General features: G+C 42.3%; 1 protein-coding gene across 5 annotated transcripts in view; it reads left to right on the top strand.

Annotated features, from left to right (window-relative positions):
* hipk2 (homeodomain interacting protein kinase 2) overlaps positions 1-23,499 on the top strand; it is a 133,987-nt gene that overhangs the window by 21,556 nt on the left and 88,932 nt on the right. For all 5 annotated transcript variants that reach the window (XM_051723917.1, XM_051723916.1, XM_051723914.1 and 2 more), the window contains one exon: positions 19,283-20,429. In XM_051723917.1, the coding sequence (XP_051579877.1) occupies positions 19,283-20,429 (1,147 nt within the window). The remainder of the gene's footprint in view (positions 1-19,282; positions 20,430-23,499) is intronic.

A 23,499-nucleotide genomic window follows, 5' to 3' on the forward strand; every position in this document is an offset into this window, starting at 1 on the left:
TTGTGTTTTGTTAGTTTAAGCACATTGTGTTTGACTATACTTGTGACTTTGATGAATATGAGATCACATTTTTTGACCAAAGAGTTCACATACTTTTCTTGCCACAGTATATCAGACTTTGGTTCTTGATGCAACAGGTGCTGAACTTTTTGCTTTACTTCATCATAGAGCCATATAAGTAACATAGAGCATAGGTACAAGAGGGTGGGGGGAGAAGACGTGAGGGAATTATATTGCAATCCATGGTGTTTACTGTTACACAAAGCCCTTCAATTGAGCGGTACTGAGGATAAATGCCTCAGATAAATACTGGCGTACAAATAAAAAAAGTTATGGACTTCTAATCTTGCCTCGTTCTGAGTTTGCATTTTGGTCGAAATGAAATAATTGAGTGTATGTCGTGCTAATGCTGCAGAAAGTTTGATCTTCTCGCACCCTTGCTCTGAGTGGTGGTCAGTCTCTTTTTACCCAAAAGTATTTTTGTGGGAAAATTTTTGTGGGAAAACAGATTCTTGGCATTGCGAGGTAAAACCCTTCCACCTGTAGTAAAGAAACACTTTAGTCAATGGGGCACTTTTATATATGCCACATTTATCCTTAGTGTCACAACTGCAGGTTGTGCTCTGTGTGTGTATGTGTGTGTGTGTGTGTGTGTGTGTGTGTGTTGTCTATACATGCCATATGTGTATGTGTGCACTCTTGGTGTCTGAATTTTGTTTCATCTGTGCTGGCTTGGCTCTGTGGTTAAAGTCTGGCATGTTGCTCAGGTCCCTTCCTTTGAAGTGCCAACAGCGCAGCAAAAACCTGCAAAACATACTTTCGCAAGCACATCGACACACATATACACACATACAGACAAGCAAATTGCTCATGGTTTGTTAATATACCTCAGAGATTCCAACGAAGAGAGCCAAATAAAATAAAACAAACCTTTACTTAACGTAATTAATGCATAATAAATTCACCTTGTCACAGTTGTTTTATTAGCACTGTTGTACCTCATGGAGAATGCTGTGGTTTAGTGGGTGGCTGCAGGAGTGTATCGATATGGTGTTCTCTCTCGCTGTTGTAGTATGATAACAGGACTGAACAAATTGTTTCTTATCGGGTGCTTGTCCCTAAACAGCGCTCTTTTTAGTTTTAATGCTGTTGGAGTGCAGACGGAATTAGTCAGCTGCTACTGAAGCATCGAAGTAGCTACTGTGAAGTCTTAAAGTGGCTTGACCCCTATACTCTTAAAGGGATAATTCACAGAAAACTTTAAATTCTGTCATCCAAACTGTATGTTTTTCATTCTTAAAACACAAAAGGAGTTATTTTACGCTGAAGCTTCTCTTTCCCATGCAATGGATGTGAATTTTGGAACATTGTGCCAAGCTCCAATAAGGACCAAGAACTTTGGTAAATTTTCATAGCCGTTCCCTTGTGATGCCCTTTAAACTGGAAGAAGCTTGGTTAACGTAGTTATCTCCCACCCTCCCATGATGTTTTCTCCATATGTCTTCAATATCCCCTCCTAAACATATGGTTTCCTCTCTTCTCCCTCACACACACCCATCCACTTAACAGCCTTGATAAGCAGTCAGTAACATGCTGTTTGGTGTGGCCATTAAGCCTGTATGCGACAGTGTGTGTGTGTTGTTTGTTTGCCTTTTCTCCGGCCATTAGAACACATGTCAATGACTTTAGCTGCTCCCACCCCAGCTGCTCTGCCCGCTTGGTGCACTAACACCCAGACTGAGCTTTTTCACCAAATACCACACAAGCACCGCACTAACGGGTCACGTTGGGACATAACATGCACGTGAACATCCATATCCCTCTTCATTCTGCATCATCCATATATTTATCTAACCCAGAGGAAAATTGTATTGCTCAGAGGTTGATATTTCAAAGCTGAAATGTGTAGTTTTTAGTGATAGACTGATATATCGGCCAGGCCAATTAATAATAACCATGTTCGCTTGGTCGATTAATAGAAGTGTCAACCTTCCCTTGTGTCAGTTCCCAAATCTACCAAAAGATTTGTCAGTGCATAGTCAACACTTTCTCTTTTCAAGTTTTTTTTTTTATGTTGATGCAGATTTGAGTAAATAAGTGTTTATTTCACTTTAGAAATTTTGTGTACATCTGATTTGCTGTTGTTAAATTGAACTATGTTTATCAGCATTTATATCGGCCATCCTGCTCTCTAGATATTGGCATCGGCCATTGAAAAACCAATATCGGATGACCACTAGTAGAGCCCGACCGATATGGGATTTTTGAGACCGATACCTATACCGATTTTAGAGGGGGGAAATTCACAGATTACCGATATGGTGGCCAATATAGCTAATTTTTGAGCTGGAATGAAAACAGACCTTTTCTATGTGGATTGTGCACCGATTTTGCACCAATATGACTATGCAAAGGTACTCAGAATGCTGCTTTCTTAAACAAATATTTTTATCAAAGAATATTTGACATTATTATTATACATTGTCAACAAATTCTAGAAATGAACACTGAGAAAATAAAGAATAAATAAAAATACAATAAATAGCTAAATAAAAATCAGTACTGTATGTTTACTATCGGTCAATGGCTGACCATTAAAATAAAGAATAAATTCTAATAAAATAAATAGCTAAATAAACATCAGTACTGTTTAGTATCAGTCAAATGCTGACCATTTAAATAAAGAATAAATAAAAATACAATAATTAGCTAAATAAACATCAGTACTGTATGTTTAGTATCAGTCAAATGCTGACCATTAAAATAAAGAATAAATAAAAATAAAATAAATAGCTAAATAAACATCAGTACTGTTTAGTATCAGTCAAATACTGACTATTAAAATAAAGAATAAATTAAAAATAAAATAAATAGCTAAATAAACATCAGTAGTACTGTTTAGTATCAGTAAAATGCTGACCGTTTAAATAACGAATAAAAACAAATAAAATAAATAGCTAAATAAACATCAGGGGCCGGTTGCACCAGCTATACGTACGTTACAACTTAGCCTAGTTGTGGCTTAAATGGGCACTAAGTCAAAATTTATGCACTACTAAATATTTGAGCGTTGCACCATTAAATTTAGGTAGGACGTAACCCTACATATAAACTAAATATTTACGGAAGCCTCCGACCAGGAGCAACTGATGGAATAAAAAAGCAGACTCACTTAATGACATCAGTGAGCTCATGTTTTGGTTGACAGGCTTCAGTCCTTTCGACATATATGATGGTGTTGGCATTTACACTTGTTTACATTTACGAGAGAGAGAGAAAAAAACATACTTTAAGTGGCTCTTCAGCATGAAACTGATCTAACGGTGCAGTTTTTAGGGTGTGTCGCCCGGTGTCAAGTTTCAACAGATTCAAAATATATATAGGATATTAAAATGAATAAATGTCTATTTTTCCAGCCTGTTGTATTAGTATTTATTTATCACCCCTTATTTATTTTAGATACAGTTCCTATATATTATTATTTGCTATAATATTTATTAAATCTACTTTTATTACGTATCCTATTTTAATGTCTGGAAAACCAGACTTTTAAATATTACATTTTATAAATGCAACAACTGGAATTGTTCAGTTGAAGGGGGTACCAAACTGTGAATCCTGAACAAAACAGTTTGGTGAATACATGTTTACACGCTGACAAGGTATGAAAGTAGCTATGTGATTAGCTAGTTAGCTATAAGCTCATTGCCACGGAGAGCAAAAGATGGACTTTATTTACTTTCCAGCATTGTGTTTCGCCAACTAGGTAACAACATAGCGTGAAATCAACACTCAACAGACACAATCCACTACCGCACCGTTGTCTGCTGAGCTGCAAAAAGATGCTCAAATGTTCACCTTTCAATCTGCTACATTACTGACTGCACTGACAAACTATAGCTGGCTAACATAACAAACAGATGTGTTCAACATGAGTGACATGGTTGTCAGGGACAGGGTTGTCAATGAATTTGGGATAATATCAGCCGACTGATATATCGGTCGGGCACTAACCACTAGTAATGTCTATGCCACTAGTGTCACCAAACAGAATTTTAGAAATGTTGACTATTGACTATATTCAGACGGGTTTCCCCAAACAATCCCTCTGTCTGCCATAAAACAGATAGCCCCTCCCCTAAACTCATACCATTTGTTGAGCCAGTGTTGCTGTATCGAGCTAATTGAGAGGCTCAGATATGCAGAGCAGTGTTTTGATAGCACCACAGAGCCACAGCCACGCTTTTAGGTGAAATCAGCCTACAAATGGCTTACTTATAGTTGTCTCTGCATATTAAGCTTGGAAAGCAGAAAGTGTTTTAACATAAAAAGTAAACATGCTATGTCAAAAAAAATATGTAGCATTGGAGAGTCATCCTTTTAATTGATTCACCCAAAACCGTCTCATATACCGTCGTCTCTTTCATATACAGGGTGAGGAATCTGATTCACTGTAGTCAATCAGTTCATTCAGAAATTAACAAATTCAAGATTCGAGTTCCTCTACCATACCAAAGTCTTTCTAGCTAGTCAGTCCACTGGCAGCCATCTTTGAAATGCAGCCAGTAATGAAAGTGCAGCTCCTATCTACTTTAACGGGGGAACACCGAAATCTCAAAAACGGTTGGTCAAGATTACAATAAAAGAACATATTTCAAATCAGCAATAAAATCTGACATCACTGGAATCATAAATTGTGCTTCTTCTAAACACTGAACACGTTCTCGAGTTGATTGACAGGCAATGTCTTTGTCTAAAAGGTGATTGGCTCTTTTAACTGTAAGGTGGGACTTCCTTTTTACATCAGTTGACCGTTGGGCATTACAATTTCTCCTTTTCATTTTAATAGAAGTGGTGCTCTGCTTAATAGTCTCTGACCATACATAGTATTTAAGGTATTCTTTTTTTATGCCGAAATATTTGTTAAAATGCTGCTGTTGATTACTATTTTTTTGTTTATAATTTAGGTTCTACTTCTTAATGTATGTAGTGTGAATTTATGTTCATGTTTAGGGATTATCAGTACTTAATTGAGATTCATTATTCAAAAACCCTGAGAACTTGGTATCTTGGCAAATCTGAGCACATTTTGAAACATTATTGGGATCTCATCTGAAACTCTAGAAGAGACATGTGGAATCACTGGGGTCTTTTCTCAAGCATAAAAATCTGCAAAGCAGGAGATGTAGCAAAAATCTTAATTTGCTCTCAGCCCAGTGCTGTTTTGGAGAAACAACTGTGATTTTAAAGAGAACTCATTTGTGATTTTTTTCGTTCCTATGGGCAGGTCTGTCCTTGCAACTTGCGTTTACATGCACATATGTGTGATTCATGCACAACCCTAATAGTAATCAGATAGGCAAACATTAGCACTAAGTGGTAATGCTTTATTTATGTTGTGCCTGTGTGAGTATGGTCTTTGTAGCTGCCTCTGTGTTTCGTTCCATAAATAGATTGGCATGTGATTTGTAAATGAGGACTGGGTGGTCAAGATCCTGCAGCATACACACTCTCTCGCTCTGTCCTTCTCTTTCTGGAGGTCTTATGGTTGAAGAGTTGAGCATGACTGTAAGCTCAACATGCAAACCAGACGACACACCCAGGCAGAAGAATAATCAGCCTAAGTAATGCTTCTGTGTGTGCTATGTGTCTCATTTCCTGCTGGCACTCTCCCTATCTTCACACAATGCACGAAGTGTGTGCTCCCAGCCGCTCAGAGCTCTCTGAAATGTGCTGGCCCCACTCTGCTCTGGAGGTGAGAGATACACCGTGTTATGAATAGAGACAATAGCCAGAGGTTTCCTGCTCCCACTCTCTGTGGAGCTACTGGGTTTTATTAGACGAGACAGACGGAGCGAGAAAGAGAAGGGGGTGGATGATAGAAGAGGTTAGAGAGTAATGGATTGAGGGGAGATTTTTTATTATTATTAAAACTATTTGTTATTATGGTTCCGCTGTAGCTTTCAAGTGTCATTCGCGTCTATCGAAATGTAGCTCATCAAGATGCATCGTGACTAAAATTAAGAATCCAGAATGCTTCTAATCTCTAATTTAAAGGGAGAGATAATGTCTCTTACTCTTTCTGTTGCTCCATTTCTCTAGTTTATATTTTATGATTAAATAAGTTGTTCCCTATCTGTCATTGTGTCGATGTAGTGACACTAGGGGTCACTCTTGGGAGCCCGAGACACCTCTGGTCTTTGATAAAAGGCTAATGAAAATTGGCGAGTGGTATTTGCATGCCACTCCCCCGGACATACGGGTATAAAAGGAGCTGGTATGCAACCACTCATTCAGATTTTCTCTTCGGAGCCGAACGGTCATGCTCATTGAGCTGAATACTACTGTTCATTCACCTCTGCTGGATCTGATGGCGCATTTCAGCGGCTTCTCCCTCCTCTGCACTGGTGCACTGCAGAGAAAGCCCCTGGGCGCTTCGGCAGAAAAAGAAGAGAGTATATTTTCTGAAAGAGCTTTTCCTCCTCTAAAAGAGTATATATTTCTCTAAAAGAGCGGCACACACGGAACATCTTTTTAAAGACGCATCTTTTTAAAGATGCCTTTCCGATTGTGTGTTATTTCTGGTTGCGGTCGTTATCTCTCAACTTCGGATGGTCATGATCGCTGTCTTTCGTGTCTGGGCGCAACCCACACGGAGGCAGCGTTTGTGGATGGTTCATGTTCTCACTGCGAGAACATGACCATGACCATGACCATGACCATGACAACATTGCGGTCGCGGCTTGCTTTCGTAAGAAAGCAAGCCACCCCAGCGGCTCCCCGCCTCGGTCCTTCTACCTACGGGTATGAGGCCAGCGTGGCTAGCACTGGGGGCAATTTCTCACGGCGAGTCTGGCTTCTTGTTCGGAGCCCGCAGTACACGACTACCGTCCACAGGTTTTTTTCTTGCAGGATTGGCGCTCCAGCGGTGGCCTTTCTGCCCCTGAGCGCCCAGCTGTGGCACACAGCCGCCCCAATGTGGCAGTCTCCACGGGTTACGAGGACAGGCCTCCTTCCTCCCCCGTCCCAGGCTGTTCCGGGGGTGGTCACAAGGAGCCAGGTAAGTGCTTCGATGTCCTTAGACTCAGCACGGCCATGACGTGGTGTGGCACCTCGCGCTCCGCCCCGCCGCGAGGCCCCACCTGCCGGTACGTCCGACGACGTTGTCCCCTTGGTCCCCCTCACGCAGAAATTGGACGCGTGGCTCGCGCTTTCCAATCCATCGCGATGGCTGATCCGGACCGTCCGACTCGGCAACGTGATTTAGTTCGCCAGGTGCCCGCCCAGGTTCAGCGGTATTCACTTCACCTTGGTCAAGAGCGAAAACGCTGCCACCCTGCGCACGGAGATCACTACCCTCCTACAGAAGGACGCGATAGAACCTATCCCTCCAGCCGAGATGAAGAAAGGGTTTTACAGCCCCTACTTCATCGTACCGAAAAAGGCAGTGGGTTGCGGCCAATCTTGGACCTGCGAGTACTGAACCGGGCTTTACACAGACTCCTGTTCAAGATGCTGATGCAAAAACGCATTCTGGTGAGCGTCCGGCATCAAGATTGGTTAGCGGCGGTTGACCTGAAGGATGCGTTCTTCCACGTCTCGATCCTTCCTCGACACAGACCCTTCCTGCGGTTTGCATTCGAGGGTCAGGCGTATCAGTACAAGGTCCTCCCTTTCGGCCTGTCCCTGTCTCCTCGCATCTTTATGAAGATCACAGTGGCTGCCCTTGCCCCGATAAAGGAGATGGGCATTCACATTCTCAACTATCTTGATGACTGGTTAATCCTAGCTCACTCTCGAGACATGTTGTGTGCACACAGGGACCTAGTGCTCTCACACCTCAGCTGACTAGGGCTTCAGGTCAACTGGGAAAAGAGCAAGCTCCTCCCGGTTCAGAGCATCTCTTTTCTCAGTTTGGAGTTGGACTCAGTCTCCTTGACGGCGCGCCTTACGAACGAGCGTGCTCAGTTGGTGCTGGCCTGTTTGAAGGCGTTCAAACAGAAAACAGCAGTTCCACTGAAACCTTTTCAGAGGCTTCTGGGGCATATGGTGTCCTCGGCGGTAATATGGCGTCCTCGGCGGTGGCCACCCTGCTTGGGTTGATGCATATGAGGCCGCTTCAGCACTGGCTTCAGACTCGAGTCCCGAGATGGGCATGGCGCCACGGGACACATCGCATGGCCATCACACCGGTCTGTCACCATCTTTTCAGCCCTTGGACCGACCTCTCATTTCTACGAGCAGGTGTTCCTTTAGAACTGGTCTCCAGGCATGTCGGGGTCACGACAGATGCATCCAAAACGGGCTGGGGTGCTGTTTGCAACGGACACGCAGCCGCCAGCCTCTGGATGGGTCCGCGACTGCATTGGCACATCAACTGCCTCGAGTTGTTGGCAATTCTGCTCACCCTGCGGAGGTTCCGGCTGTTGATCCAGGGCAAGCACGTGTTAGTTCGGACAGACAGCATGGCAACAGTAGCATATGTCAACCGCCAAGGCAGTCTGCGCTCTCATTGTATGTCACAACTCGCCCGCCGTCTCCTCCTCTGGAGTCAGCAGCACTTCAAGTCGCTGCGAGCCACTCACATCCCGGGCAACCTCAACACTACAGCGGACGCGCTGTCATGGCAGGTTACCCTCAAGGGAGAGTGGAGACTCCACCCTCAGGTGGTCCAGCTGATTTGGAGTCGATTCGGACAGCACAGGTGGACCTGCTCGCCTCCCAAGAATCCTCCCACTGCCCACTCTGTTACGCCCTCACCGAGGCTCCCCTCGGCATAGATGTGCTGGCACACAGCTGGCCCCCTGGTCTACGCAAATATGCGTTTCCCCCAGTGAGCCTGCTTGCACAGACCCTGTGCAAGGTCAGGGAGGATGAGGAGCAGGTCGTCCTGGTAGCTCCCTACTGGCCCACCCAGACATGGTTCTCGGACCTCACACTCCTCGCGACAGCTCCCCCCTGGTGAATTCCCCTGAGGAAGGACCTTCTTTCTCAGCGACGGGGCACCCTCTGGCACCCGCGCCCAGACCTCTGGAATCTCCATGTCTATCCCCTAGACGGGACCCAGAAGACCTAAGCGGTCTACCACCCGCGGTGGTAGACACGACCACTCAGGCTAGGGCCCCCTCTACGAGGCGCCTGTATGCCTTTAAGTGGCGTCTGTTCACTAAGTGGTGTTCTTCCCGATGCGAAGACGCCCAGAGATGCACAGTCGGATCAGTGCTTTCCTTCCTGCAGGAGAGGTTGGAAGGGAGGCTGTCCCCTTCCACCGTGAAGGTGTACGTTGCCGCCATAGCAGCACACCACGACGCAGTTGACAGTAAGTCCTTAGGAAAGCACGACCTGATCATCAGGTTCCTGAGAGGTGCCAGGAGGCTGAATCCCTCCAGACCATGCCTCGTTCCCTCATGGGACCTCTCTGTAGTTCTTCAGGGTCTACAGAGGCCCCCTTTTGAGCCTTTGCAGTCAGCCGAGCTTAAGGCACTCTCCTTGAAGACTGCCCTCCTGACTGCGCTCACTTCCATCAAGAGGGTAGGTGACCTGCAAGTGTTCTCTGTCAGTGAAACGTGCCTGGAGTTCGGTCCGGGTTACACTCACGTGATCCTGAAACCCCGACCGGGCTATGTGCCCAAGGTTCCCACCACCCCTTTTAGGGACCAGGTGGTGAACCTGCAAGCGCTGACCCAGGAGGAGGCAGACCCAGCCCTGTCGTTGCTGTGTCTGGTGTGCACTTTACGCATCTATTTGGATCGCACGCAGAGCTTTAGGATCTCTGAGCAGCTCTTTGTCTGTTTTGGTGCACAGCGGAAAGGAAGCGCTCCAAGCAAAGGATCGCCCATTGGCTCATTGACACCATAACTATGGCATATCTCGCCCAGGACATGCCGCCCCCGGTAGGGCTACGAGCCCATTCTACCAGGGGTGTAGCGGCTTCCTGGGCCCTGGCCAGAGGTGCCTCTCTAACAGACATTTGCAGAGCAGCGGGCTGGGCAACACCCAACACCTTTGCAAGGTTCCACAACCTCCGGGTGGAACCAGTTTCATCCCAGGTAGTGGCACGCAACACAAACGGATAAGCCCGGGATAGCTGGCGGGGTGTATCGCTTGCACATAGCGCCTTCCACCTCCTTTTGAGCTGAAGACGTGCACCATTAATTCCCAGTAGTGTTCACAAACTTTGTTCCCTGGTTGACCTCCTCCGAGCCCTGTGGCAGTCGAGTTTTCAGAGAGACTCGCTGCCGGCCCAGTACACGTGCTAACTAAGGGTCCCGTTCTGGGGTAGGTGCTCCGCATGTGGCGTCTTCCTAGGGCAGAGCCCCTCTGCCCCAGTCTCCATGATTGTAGTAACTCTACCCCGTAGGGTAGGATCTACCTTGAAGACTCTCCACATGGTCGGAAAGACCATGTGACGTATTCTTCCACTTAAATATCCCCCCCTCTTTTTGGGCAAGGTGTGGTCTCCGTGGTGTCTTCCCCTTGGGAGGGACACCCCTCGACTAGACCTGGCGGCCCAGTTGGATAATCCCCCTTCTTTTTCAGGGAGTGGAAAAAGAGAAGGGGAAAAGAGGCCACGACTGGGTTAAGCCTGTCTCTATCTTTTGGGTAGTCGACTTGTCCCCAAAGGGCCGTTCGACACTCATAACTATGTTGGGGGAGGTTACGTGTCGACCTGGTGTGCTGGCTATGAGGCACACAGTAGTCTGCCCACCACACACCGCCAGTTCACGTAACACAATTCAGCCAATTGTGGTGTTTCGTATAGGGACCCCTAGTGTCACTACATCGACACAACGTCGAGTGAGTGACAGATAGGGAACGTCATGGTTACTTGTGTAACCTCCGTTCCCTGATGGAAGGAACGAGACTTTGTGTCCCTCCTGCCACAACGCTGAACTACTCGCTGAAATGGCCGGACCTTATATCGGCTCCTCAGCATAAAACCTGAATGAGTGGTTGCATACCAGCTCCTTTTATACCCGTATGTCCGGGGGAGTGGCATGCAAATACCACTCGCCAATTTTCATTGGCCTTTTATCAAAGACCAGAGGTGTCTCGGGCTCCCAAGAGTGACCCCTAGTGTCACTAAATCGACACAACGTCTCGTTCCCTCCATCAGGGAATGGAGGTTACACAAGTAAGCATGACGTTTTCGACACAGCAAATATCTTAAGATTTTTACCCTCTTTAAAACTGGATACAAGAAGCATCTAGGGAGTGCCATTGTTACCAGTAATTTCAAGGTAAAGTTGTAAAATGTCTTTAAATTGGACTAATTTGAACAGTTATACTAAATGTGTGCTGTTATAATAGCAGGACTTTGTCTTCGTGAAAAAAAAAGAAAAATGAAAGAAAAAAAGAACAACGCAACATTATATTGTGTTCATGACCACAGTGTTGTATCCTTAATCCTCCTGATCCTGTCCTCCTGATTGAACTGAGTGGGGAGTCGTGGGGCCTGGGTAGCTCAGTGGTAAAATGCGCTGGCTACCACCCTTGGAGTTCGCTAGTTCGCTTGTTCGAATCCCAGGGCATGCTGAGTGACTCCAGCCAGGTCTCCTAAGCAACCAAATTGGCCTGGTTGCTAGGGAGGGTAGAGTCACATGGGGTAACCTCCTTGTGGTCACTATAATGTGGTTTGTTCTCGGTGGGGCACATGGTGAATTGAGCGTGGTTGCCGCGGTGGATGGCGTGAAGCCTCCACACGCGCTATGTCTCCATGGCAACGCGCTCAACAAGCCACGTGATAAGATGCGCGGGTTGACTGTCTCAGACGCGGAGGCAACTGGGATTCCTCCTCCACCACCCGGACTGAGGCGAATCACTATGTGACCACGAGGACTTAGAGCGCATTGGGAATTGGGCATTCCAAATTGGGAGAAAAAGGGGAAAAATCCCCCCCCCCCCAAAAAAAAACTGAGTGGGGAGTCTAAGTTAACACCAAAAGACTTGGAAACGCATACCACTAGTATTTTGGTGGAAATTTACTAGATTAATTTTTATAATAATAATAATATTTTTTTTTATTATATATATTTTTTTACCTTTTATTCTTTGATATTATCCATTTTATCTTTCATTTTATCATTCTTTTTCAGTTACTCTGCATATATTGTTTTTGGGTATCTTTCATTTTGCATGACTTGAAATGCAGCTAAGCTGAAAATACTTGCAATTATTTGTCACGTAAATAAAACACATTAAAACTGAAACAGGAGAGGGAAAAAAGGACAAGACCTCAAGAAAAAAAAATGTGCAAGACAAAGTCAGCAGAGGGATTGTTTGATTGCAAGAGTGTCAGGAGACAGCAGAAAGGATAAAGTGGCCAAATTAAAGGAGGATGGGTGCTGAAAAAGATCATTCCAGATCAGGAGAAACAAAACCTGGAGAGCTAACAAAAAAAGGTCTCATAGAAAGGTAGATAATGGGGATAGAAAAGGACAAAAGCAATGTTTTAAGTGTGTTTTTTAGAGATAGGAGAGTAAAGGTCTCCTGTTTTTCCTCCCCCCTGATGGCATGCTACAGTGGGCATCGCTCTGAACTACAGGGGATAATGCTTTGTCTAGACAAGCGGAGGTCAATTCATTAACCACTGATTTCTTCCCTGGACCATTTTCCCAAAAGCCTCTGTCCTGGATCAAACAGAACAGACAAAGCAAACCTCTGCAGAACATGGTCCTTTCTTTGTGTTTAACCCTTAAGCCAGACAGCAGTCTCAAAGTCAGAATTTTGAGAATTATGATTTAGTATGAATTATAGGACTTGAAACCAATTTTGTGTGTTTACTAGAATTTCTTAGGATTTAGTTAGAATTCATTGGAGTTAGCAATTTTTATTTAGTGGTGCTTGCTTTTTAAACAAGGCTTTTTCAAAATGCTTATCCCTAAGTATTACATTTTTGGCATGCAACTCATCCCGCACCGTTTGTACTGCAGACATGAGTGATACCTCAAAACATAAGGTTTGGTGAGCATAGATGTGCTATTACTTTTCTAAGAAATCAAACTTTTGATTTTCAACTGGTGAATGATAAAACGGTTGCAAAATCTCATTGACACGAGACCCGAGGCGTATCTGCAGTAGGGACCAAAATATTATTTGGTCCCAAAGAGTCTTGGTGGTGTGCTCTTTTAATTACACTGAAAATCCTTATAAGTTGACTCTACTCATTTGATTGAGTAAACTCGTTCCTTCAAATGAATTGAGTAATGGTGTCTCCAAAACATACGTAATTAAGTTCAATTAACATGGTGTTAATATAGAATGAACTTAACTTCAGTATTTAGGTTAAGTTAACTAGATGAAAGGAGACTTAACTCAGATTTGCTATTTAAATGTTGTTTCCACTGTTGTTCAGTTTTAGATCAAACAATAGCACAGCTCAAATAAAGATCATAACTGATTGTAGGTCAGTCATTAAATAAACTTAATTCTCCAAAGAAATGCATATATATCTGCACTTTAAATGCACATGCACAAAGAGAATTAGTCAACAGGGTCCAACCTGACCAATGGGGACACTGATCACACTAATGGTTACATCACACAAAGCAACTATTTGCAACAAAACAACATAAATAATACTAAAAAAGAGCTAAAAACCTTTATAAATTCTTAATTACAACTATTTAAATGCCCCCATAACTTCCTTTTGACGACGGAAACATAATTAAATAATTCAAGCAGAAAGCATTATGGCTATTCCCCATAGCCTCAATTTTGTACACAAGTTTGAGTTATTAACACTTAAAATCTTAAGTCTATGGATGTTTAAGATAAATAAGTTAAATGAACTTAAATATTTGAGTTATGAGCCCAAAACCTGATATTTCAAGTAATACTTAATAAAGAAGACAACTTGATATTTCCAGTAATGACAACTTTAAGGTTTACATTGCAGGGCCAGTAAGCAACCACAGTGAACACCCTAACATTGTGGTCTTGAGGTTAACACGGGTTGAGCACCACTAACATTTTCTACAGAAAATCTTCTTTATAATCTCATTTTCTTGCAGTTAAGTCACAGCTTCACTATGTTAATATTTTTCATAGAACAATTAACAAACTTTGTTGGACTGTGCATTTACCTAACCCCTGATCTCAAAACAGCAAAAAACAGAGGATTAACCAACCCTTCACAAAAGACAAATGCAGTAATAGGCCTAGTTCTTCCTGAAATAAACTGACCATTAGCATTTCAACGCACTGCTTGTAAAAGGCAGATAAATAACCCTCTGGTATGCTCAGTGGCAGTGCATTAAACCAGCCCACTCTGTGAGGTATGCCGAAAGCTGGGTGGCACTACCAGAGGCATTCCAGCATTGTAAATATGAAACAATGGCCCGGACTGGTTGTATTCTCACTGCAGAGTTCAGAAATTCAAGTAAACTTCACCCGTTGAGTTTCTACAGGGCTTTTCTATGATATCAATGCATAAACATCATTCCAACAACAACAGAGAAAGGGTGGAAGTCAACTAGGCCATAAACACTTGCACTGGTCTCATTGAATAGCTGTAGAGTTTGAAAGGGAGTAAATGCATTGTCGTAATGTGCATGTTGTTTGGAGATAACATCCTGACCATTTGAACTCTCACTCTTTGTTCTATAAAAGACATAGCTGCATTTGTTGAAGAGTGTCTTCGGGTAACAGCATGCAGTTTTGGACCGGTTGACAGAACTGTCACTTGCCTTTTTTGGCCAGTACTGCGTCGATGTGTTCTACATGCTGTGTTGATGTGTTTTTATGCGAACCCTTGTAATGCTTTGCAAATATTTGGTGTCTGTGCTGTCTTGAACAATGTGGTTGTTGAATTCTTCAGATTTAAATATAGCTAGGCTGATATAGATTTAAAAAAAAAAATTGTGGTGGGTTCAGTGAAAATGTTAGCAGGGCAAGTTCAATTCTCAACTACTGGCCTAAACAAAAATCACTATTATTGAGCTGTGGGCATGTCTCTGTTCAAAGTCAGGTTAGGACATAGACTTCTAGTTTGGTTCCTCCCACAAGAACATGACAGAGTATGACTTGGCGAGACATGGACTTGGAGGTACTTGCCGGGACCGGATTGGATTAAAAAAAACATAATGGAGCCATGATGAATTAGATAGCGGTTTTGTTGCTCAGTAGTATTCTGAATATGTCAGATGCCCCCAGGACTAGATTACCAGTCATGTCTGACGCAAAGAATTTCAGGGATGTTCCGTCTGATCAGCTATCGCTATGGGAGATTTATTACTTTGGAGGCTTCAACTCTAACTTTGAAATACACACATACGCATGCGCACACGCACACGCACAGCTTTTGACCATGTACAAATTATTTTTAGCGTATAGATCTGGCAAAGAAAGGCGTAATCCAAGGAGAGACATCTGGCGTAGTAGTTTATGGGATTAACATGGCCCTCACTCCTAATAGCCCTAGAGGATGTTCTTAATTATTTGCTCCATCAACATAATGCTATGAAAGGCCTAAAATATTGGAAACTGCTTGGATCAATATAAATATATAATATATAGCGTAATATAAAATATGTAGCATATATCATCTTGTATATGGGGTGTAATGTAGTAGTATATATTGAATATTGGGATATAAACTGTGAAGATTATAGAGGATCTACAGTACAAGCGGCTGGGTTTAAGCTATAGATTATGTGCCTCACATATGTAATATAGGTTACAGGGGATTTATGTTAAATTGTATGGACCGTATAACGCACGAATACAGCATAGACTGCATGGCTGATGTTTCTAATTAAATTAAAATGGTAATCAAATTTCAAAGTCTTAAAAAAAAAGGGCATTAGAGCTAAAACCAAATGACCATTGAAATGATGAGCACTGTCAAATATAAAAGGAAAGGAGATGGAGAGAGAGAGAGAGAGAGAGAGAGCATGAGAGATTTAAAAGTAAAAGAAAAAAGTTGAGAATCAGAAAGCTCATTTTAAAACTGTAGCTATCAAGACTCGTAATAATGATGAAGTGTTCATGCAAAGTTTCCTCCCTCTGTTTCCTGTCTTGAGAATATTGTTGCGTCAAGGAATTTCTCAAACCAAGTGAGATTCATTATCTTCTTGTAAGATGAGACCACAAAGGAAAAAGTAATTATTCTTATAGATGTTCATTTTGTATGGAAAACATCACAGGAGATCCATTGTATATTTTATGTCCCCTGTGGCAGAATAGAGACATTCAAGATGGCTCTGGTTGTGTTTTCTAGATACAGTGTATATATCAGTGTGAAAGACCTCATGAAATCACTTGACGAGCACAGTTTTTGTTGATGTATTTCCTATTGAAACAGGATGTTTGGGTAAATAGGATATCTAGAAGGGCTCATCCCATTTTCTGTAAAAAAAGCCAATAGCCTTTAGTTACCTCCAAGCCATGAATATTATTTGCTACTTTATAGTCGATTGCAGGTGGTATTAGGGGGAAGAACATTGTAATTTTTGAGATCATTTGATTGGACAAAAATATGTGTAGTGCAAGATGAGTCATCAATATTTTTGGTCTATTTTCTCAGGTAAATTTGGATTATGCTAAAGGATAATATTGTCAACATTTAGAAGTACCCTAACATTTTAGATGGCTTCAAAGCTAATAGGCATGGACTAAAAGTACATGTCGAAAGTACAAAACTACAATTTTGATTTCATGGGTTCTTGTAACGTTGGACTGCCAATGACAGGCAGATGAAAATGTGAACAAAACATAAACAAGAACTTGACTAACTTGACTATAAAACAAAACATAAACATGAACGTGAACTTGACTTGACTTGATCATGGAACTAACATTACACAAACAATACTCGACCAAAGGACCATGGCAAAAATGAGGGTATAAATACATAGACAAGGGTAACATCAACCAATGAACAGACAGAACTATAAACAAGATAACAAGACAATGAACTTAAACCAATGACAAACTAAAACTGATAACAAGACTATAACCAATGGGAAACAGACACAATGAACATGAGGGAAACAGGATGATCACATGACTTGACATGGAAACAGGGAATTACATGACATGGCAGGGAAACAGGAAATAACATGACATGGAACACAAAATAAAAGACATTAACGCAAAACATGAACAAAAACATATCCAAACGTGACAGTTCTTAAGGAATTAAGTCTAATATACACTCACTGAGCACTTTATTAGGAAGACTATGGTCTTAATAAAGTGTCCAACATTTGTCTTCTACTGTTGTAGCCCATCTGCCTTAAGGTTCAAGATGTTGTGGATTCTGAGATGCTATTCTGCTCACTACAATTGTACAGAGTGGTTATCTGAGTTACCGTAGCCTTTCTTTCAGCTCAAATCAATCTGGCCATTCTCTGTTGACCTCTCTCATCAACAAGGCGTTTCTGTCCACAGAACTGCTGCTCACTGGATGTTTTTGTGTTTTTGCCACCGTTCTGAGTAAACTCTGGAGACAGTTGTGTGTGAAAATCCCAGGAGATCAGCATTTACAGAAATACTCAAACCAGCCCGTCTGGCACCAACAGTCATGCCATGGTCGAAATCACTGAGATCACTTTTTTTTACCCATTCTGATGATAGATGTGAACATTAACTGAAGCTCCTGACCCATATCTGCATGACTTTATGCATTGCACTGCTGCCACAAAATTGGCTGATTAGATAATCGCATGAATAAGCATGTGTACATGTGTACCTAATAAAGTGCACAGTGAGTGTATATGGTTGTATTTGACATTGCCAATTTTCTGTGTAGTTTTCATGTATTCTTTTATTTAATAAGTACATAAAACCAACTCTCCTTGCAACATTTAATCCAACATTGAATCTTGATGTAGAAGGTTTTAAAGCATTGCCTGTGTACAATATTTGTGTCCCAGAGATCACAGGAATCTTCCATTCATGCTGGCAGCAGATTATCATAATTGAGACTTGCTTGCACAGGAATGTAGTAAAAGTATTGTGCATCACAATAGCAGTTGATGTATGTGTGGTAGGAAATGCACACCAGAGGAGCCTTTTATTTCCTAGTGGGCTTATTCAGGCCACTTTGGAGATTCCATAAATAGTGTTACAGCGTCCTCTGTATGTAATCCTCTCTTTAATGTAGTAATTATTTTAGCACTACAAACAGTGCTGTATTGCGAGGGCTATTTCTGGGTTGTTGTTTGCTTGGAGAAGCGTCACCTGATCTGGTGCAGAGAGAGTTCCCAGAACCCCAATCCTGCTCAGTTCTGCTTGTGCTGTTTTGTTTTGAGAATCTGAAGTTGAGATGTTATTCAGATGTTTCAGGTTCAAGCAGTTTTTCTTTTTAAATGCTTCTGGAAAAGCAATGTACATCTCCCTGAGGTAAACGGTGCAATGTGTTGCATCCGTGGGCTACATTTCTTTTTTGAGGAAATTGCAATCATTCCTTGAGACACGCGCAATTTGCTATGGCCTTGGTTTTGACGTGTGCTTGGTGATGTATTTTATTTTTCAGTGTCCTTGGAGGTCTTTTAAGTACATGCGGGTAGCACACTGTTTTTACAGAAATTCTTGAGGAACTGTAAAGAATCAATATTTTCTCTGCATACATTAATATTGCATATTTAGCCAATTCACTTAAGGATTCCATTGTGTAAACAGTGGAGAGCAGGGTCAGTGTTTTCGTGAAGAAAACCATCAGTTGGTTTATAACTGTATAATGATGCACACACAGATTTATTTAGCTATGTAAATGAAATTGTATAGTTGTATTGTTTTCAAATAAAGCTAATCATAATTACTACAGATTAATCCTAATAGATGTTTTGCATTTTGAAATAATAAAAGTAATTATGTTTTGGTACATTTATCTAACTTCTGGGGACATATTTCACCAGATTAGTCTGGGCTAGATAGATATGGCTAGGTTAGAAACACACACATACACAGGAGCTGTCAAGCCATGCATGTTATTGGAAAAGTTTTTTGATATATAGTTGATATATAATGTCTATTCACTTAATGTAACAATATTCATAAATATACAGTATATGGGAAAACCAGTCCAGGTGCTGACCTGAAGCAGGCTCTGTCAACGTTAGTTTTAAGCCTGAACACTGATGAGCAATCAAAGTGCAAGTGTGCAGGGTATTTGTAAAACGGTTATTTTATTAGTTAGCATCTGGACTCTAAGTCTATTAAACTGGCCTGCCGTGACCTGTAAGAGTTTTATTTAAAGCTTATACTCGAATTTCATTCTAAGTCTTACATTCCCTCCTCTCACTTTCTCTCTCTCTCTTCCCCACCTCTTTTTCTTCAGGTATGGCCTCGCAAGTGCAAGTCTTCTCCCCTCACACTCTCCAGTCAAGTGCCTTCTTTAGCGTGAAGAAACTGAAGGTGGAGCAGAGTTGCAACTGGGATATGACAGGGTACGGCACGCACAGCAAGGTCTACAGTCAGAACAGCAAGCAGAGTGTCTCAGTTGCCCCATTGGGCATCAGCGGCGCCAGTCTCCAGGTCTCCAACTCTTCCCTGTCCTACGAACAGGCCCTCCTCTTCCCAGCCGGCTCAGGGCACATAGTAGTGGCCTCGGCCAGCAGCACATCTGGGGCAGCTGGTCAACTGTTGGGCAGCACCGGCAGTAGTGGGAGCGGCAGTGGAGGCCACAACCTGACACGCCGCAGCACCGTCAGTCTGCTGGATACGTACCAGCGATGCGGGCTTAAGCGGAAAAGTGAAGAGCTGGACAACAACAACGGCAGTGGCAGTGGAAGTAGCGTGCACGTGGTCGAGGAGCAACAGCCAACCGCACCCATGATTCAGAACAGTTTGCAGAGCGGGAACACCGCTGCAACGGCGACAGCATCCACTACAGCGACGTCCAAGAATAGTGGGGCCAATAGTGAGGGTGACTACCAGCTCTTGCAACATGAGGTGCTTTGCTCTATGACCAACACCTATGAGGTGCTGGAGTTCCTGGGTCGAGGTACTTTCGGGCAAGTGGTGAAGTGCTGGAAACGGGGGACCAGTGAGATAGTGGCTATCAAGATCCTGAAGAACCACCCTTCTTACGCACGGCAAGGCCAGATTGAGGTGAGCATCTTGGCACGGCTGAGCACAGAGAGTGCGGATGACTACAACTTTGTTAGGGCGTACGAGTGCTTCCAGCACAAGAACCACACGTGCCTGGTCTTCGAGATGTTAGAGCAGAACCTGTACGACTTCCTCAAGCAGAACAAGTTCAGCCCGTTGCCGCTCAAGTACATACGACCGATCCTGCAGCAGGTGGCCACTGCCCTCATGAAGCTCAAGAGCCTTGGACTGATCCACGCTGACCTGAAACCCGAGAACATCATGCTTGTAGACCCAGCTCGGCAGCCCTACAGGGTCAAGGTCATTGACTTTGGTTCTGCAAGTCACGTCTCCAAAGCTGTGTGCTCTACCTACTTGCAATCTAGATACTACAGGTAAGGCAGTCGCCACTTGTTTTGTAAGAGAAGGAAATGTTGTCCTGGCTTTCATCAAAATTACTCCTTTTAAAATGTTCTCTGTAAAAAGTTATTTTTCAATTTGTAGGTAGTTGTCCTATTATTCCTGGTGGTGTGCACACTATATTAAAAAACCCAGAACTTCCACTACCTGTGCTGTTAGAGGGAGTCATAAAATTCAAAGGCTTGCTGAGAAACCGCTTCCTTATCTTGTTTAATGTGATAAAAACATCTTGTGTCCTGCTTTAAAAATTAAAATTGTCTGTTTAGTGTGTTTTACAACATGGTACAGCTTCATGGTGGCAGCACCTAGTAGATATTTGCAGCAGATCTTTTTTCCTCTCTTGCTTCAGTCTTCTCTGATCGAAAAAATCCTGCTTAAACCAGCCTAAGATGGCTGATCTTTTTGGTGCTCTTAAGGCTAGGGTATACTTATTTTTCCACATGCCATTCCTTCCAGCACACTTTCGAGCACTTAACATTTCAAAGTATATTCTTTTGACTGCACGCCAATATGGACTCGATCGACAAATGTTCACTACAAATGCTTTATGATACTCATTTATCATAGTCAATGGCATTATTCTTTGCTGGTCTTTTGCTGGCATTTTGTCTAGTATAAGATGGTCTAGCTGGTCTCCCTTCCTGGCCAAGCTGGTGTTCAGCTGGTTTAGCTTGTTTCCCAGCCTGGCCAGCTGACAGTGCCCAAAACAGGCTAGAAGATCAATTAGACTGGCAAACCAGCTGTTTTTTCAGTGGGGATACTGTCCTCATTGGAGTTCCTAGGAATAAGCAATATGTTTTGAAAAGCAGCCCAAAGAAATGCATTATGAAGGAGTTGTCTGTAAGCAAGGGGCTAGTTACATTTCGTCTCTCCTTAGGGATGAAGATATGGGGTCACTCTCAGTTCCCCAGCAATATTTTCCTGTAATCCACACCAGAGTGCCAACATTAGAAACAGATGCCTCACTTAAAAGCTGCTTATTTTTTCACCAGTCAACTCTTTCATTTACATATAGCCGTGTTTGGGTTTCACGGGCCAGATTGGGCAGTTTTGTGTAGACTTAGGCCCAGTTCACACAGAAGCTTGTTCTGTTGGGTTGCCGTGTTGCAGACTAAGAGTGGGTTAGGGTAGGTGTATGACCACACAGCAACCCCGAGAGAAACCCAGAGGAATGAGTCAGTCCAAGTGCTGCCAGATGTGTTCTACATAGACGTAACTTTTAGGATGCCACCAGCATTGCTACTAAACGAGGGCAGACATATTTCAAGCTATGAAAATGCTTGTCTTGTTTAGGAAATTACAGAGGAGAGTGGAAACTATCAAGAAGTGTGTTGACTGCTCGATTCTTCTTTCAAATTGTGCTTATGTCATTGGTTAAAATGTAGGAAAACGATCTAAGATCAAACAGGCTGAATATAACAGAACAACATGCTTTGGGCTCAAGGTCACAGTAAATGAGCATTTAATTAATGATCTATCCAAGTTTGTTGAAGAAGATTTGCAGAGGGATTTACAAGTAATCTGCTGCTGACAAACATAATCATCTCTCCAAACTCTCTAAAAACAAAAACAAGACACAGTGATTGGACTAAAAATATTCTTTCCACCATTTGTTAGAGATCTGTTTAAGGCAAGCAGTTTCAAATAGATTATATTAGAAACTGACCATCAAATGCCCATCTTATTGATAACTGAGCAATTGTCACTGTTTTCATTGTTGAATTAAGATGAAGGAGATGAGTTAAGTGCAAAGACTTGGATGGGAGGTGTTATTACTGGTAGCTTTGGTGTTCTCACTCTCTTGTGGAAGTCCATGCAGAAGATGATCCCTTAATTTCCTCTCTTCTGGAATAAAGAGTAAAAAACAGCTGACAATGAACAGATTCGACACACCGCCATCAGCCCTTAGCCTTGGTGAAAGGAAGAATAAGACATAAGAGAGACTAGGGCTGGGGGATAAACTATAGATATTTATCATTTTTTTAAAAATTGATATAGATGATAAACTTTTGAGTATTTTTCGATTTTCGATATTTAGCCTATGTTCTACATCCAGACAATCGGACCAGGTATGTCTCGCTGAAAATGCAAGCAGTTTGGTAAAGTTATATACACAACTAGCTAACTGAATCACAGTCATGAAGTATTAGCAGGCTAGCAACATAGCCCTGCTGTCACGGAATCTTTGTAATGAGGCTCGGTAGCCGCTAGCTAACTATCCAACTAATATCGTTGTGTACCGAACAAGACAGCACTGACAATGCTCCTACATCAAAACCATTGCTGTTTTATTTATGTACTATTTAGTTAAACGGGTTTTCATGATCCATAGTGCTGCCACAGGCAAGAAAGTGTTTCTTCGTGTGATGTTTATTTGGTTGTAGCAGTCCAGCTTATGGTGCATTACCGCCACCTGAGCTGGAGTGTGGAGCATCACAGAGTCTTTCAGTGGAGTCAAACGTCAGCTAAAGATTATGAAATTGGCAGCATTTCATCGAAAAGAGGTCACACACACCTTATGTAGGATTAAATCCTAAACTGAGTATACTTAAAAGGTAGCTTACCCTCTGGGGTTTACTTGTAAACAAACAATTTATGTTAACATTCATCCTTGAGGTTTAACAAACATGTGGAATGCATTTCCTCCTCCATTAATGGTATGAAATTTATATCATGATTAGGGCTGCAACTAACGATTATTTTGATAATCGACTAATCTAACGATTATTAGAATGATTATTCGACTATTCGGGTGATTATTTCAATGATTAATCATTAGCTCTTAACCGACTATTCAGCTTGTGCCCGAGTTAAAATGTTGTATTAAATGTGCTTTCTAACAATAAAGATGACAAAATCATCTCTGAATGACATTCACTGAATTACAAGGAAAACAAATACTTTCTATTGTTTAATTCATAAAAAATAAAAAAAATCACTGTAAAAAATCCTATTGTAATCAAGTGTTTTTGTCTTGTTTTTAATTTAAAATGATCTAAAAATCCTTAAAACAAGATACATTTACTTGAGGAGCAACATATAAGA

Source organism: Myxocyprinus asiaticus, chromosome 18, assembly GCF_019703515.2.
Source record: "Myxocyprinus asiaticus isolate MX2 ecotype Aquarium Trade chromosome 18, UBuf_Myxa_2, whole genome shotgun sequence".
NCBI lineage: Eukaryota > Metazoa > Chordata > Actinopteri > Cypriniformes > Catostomidae > Myxocyprinus > Myxocyprinus asiaticus.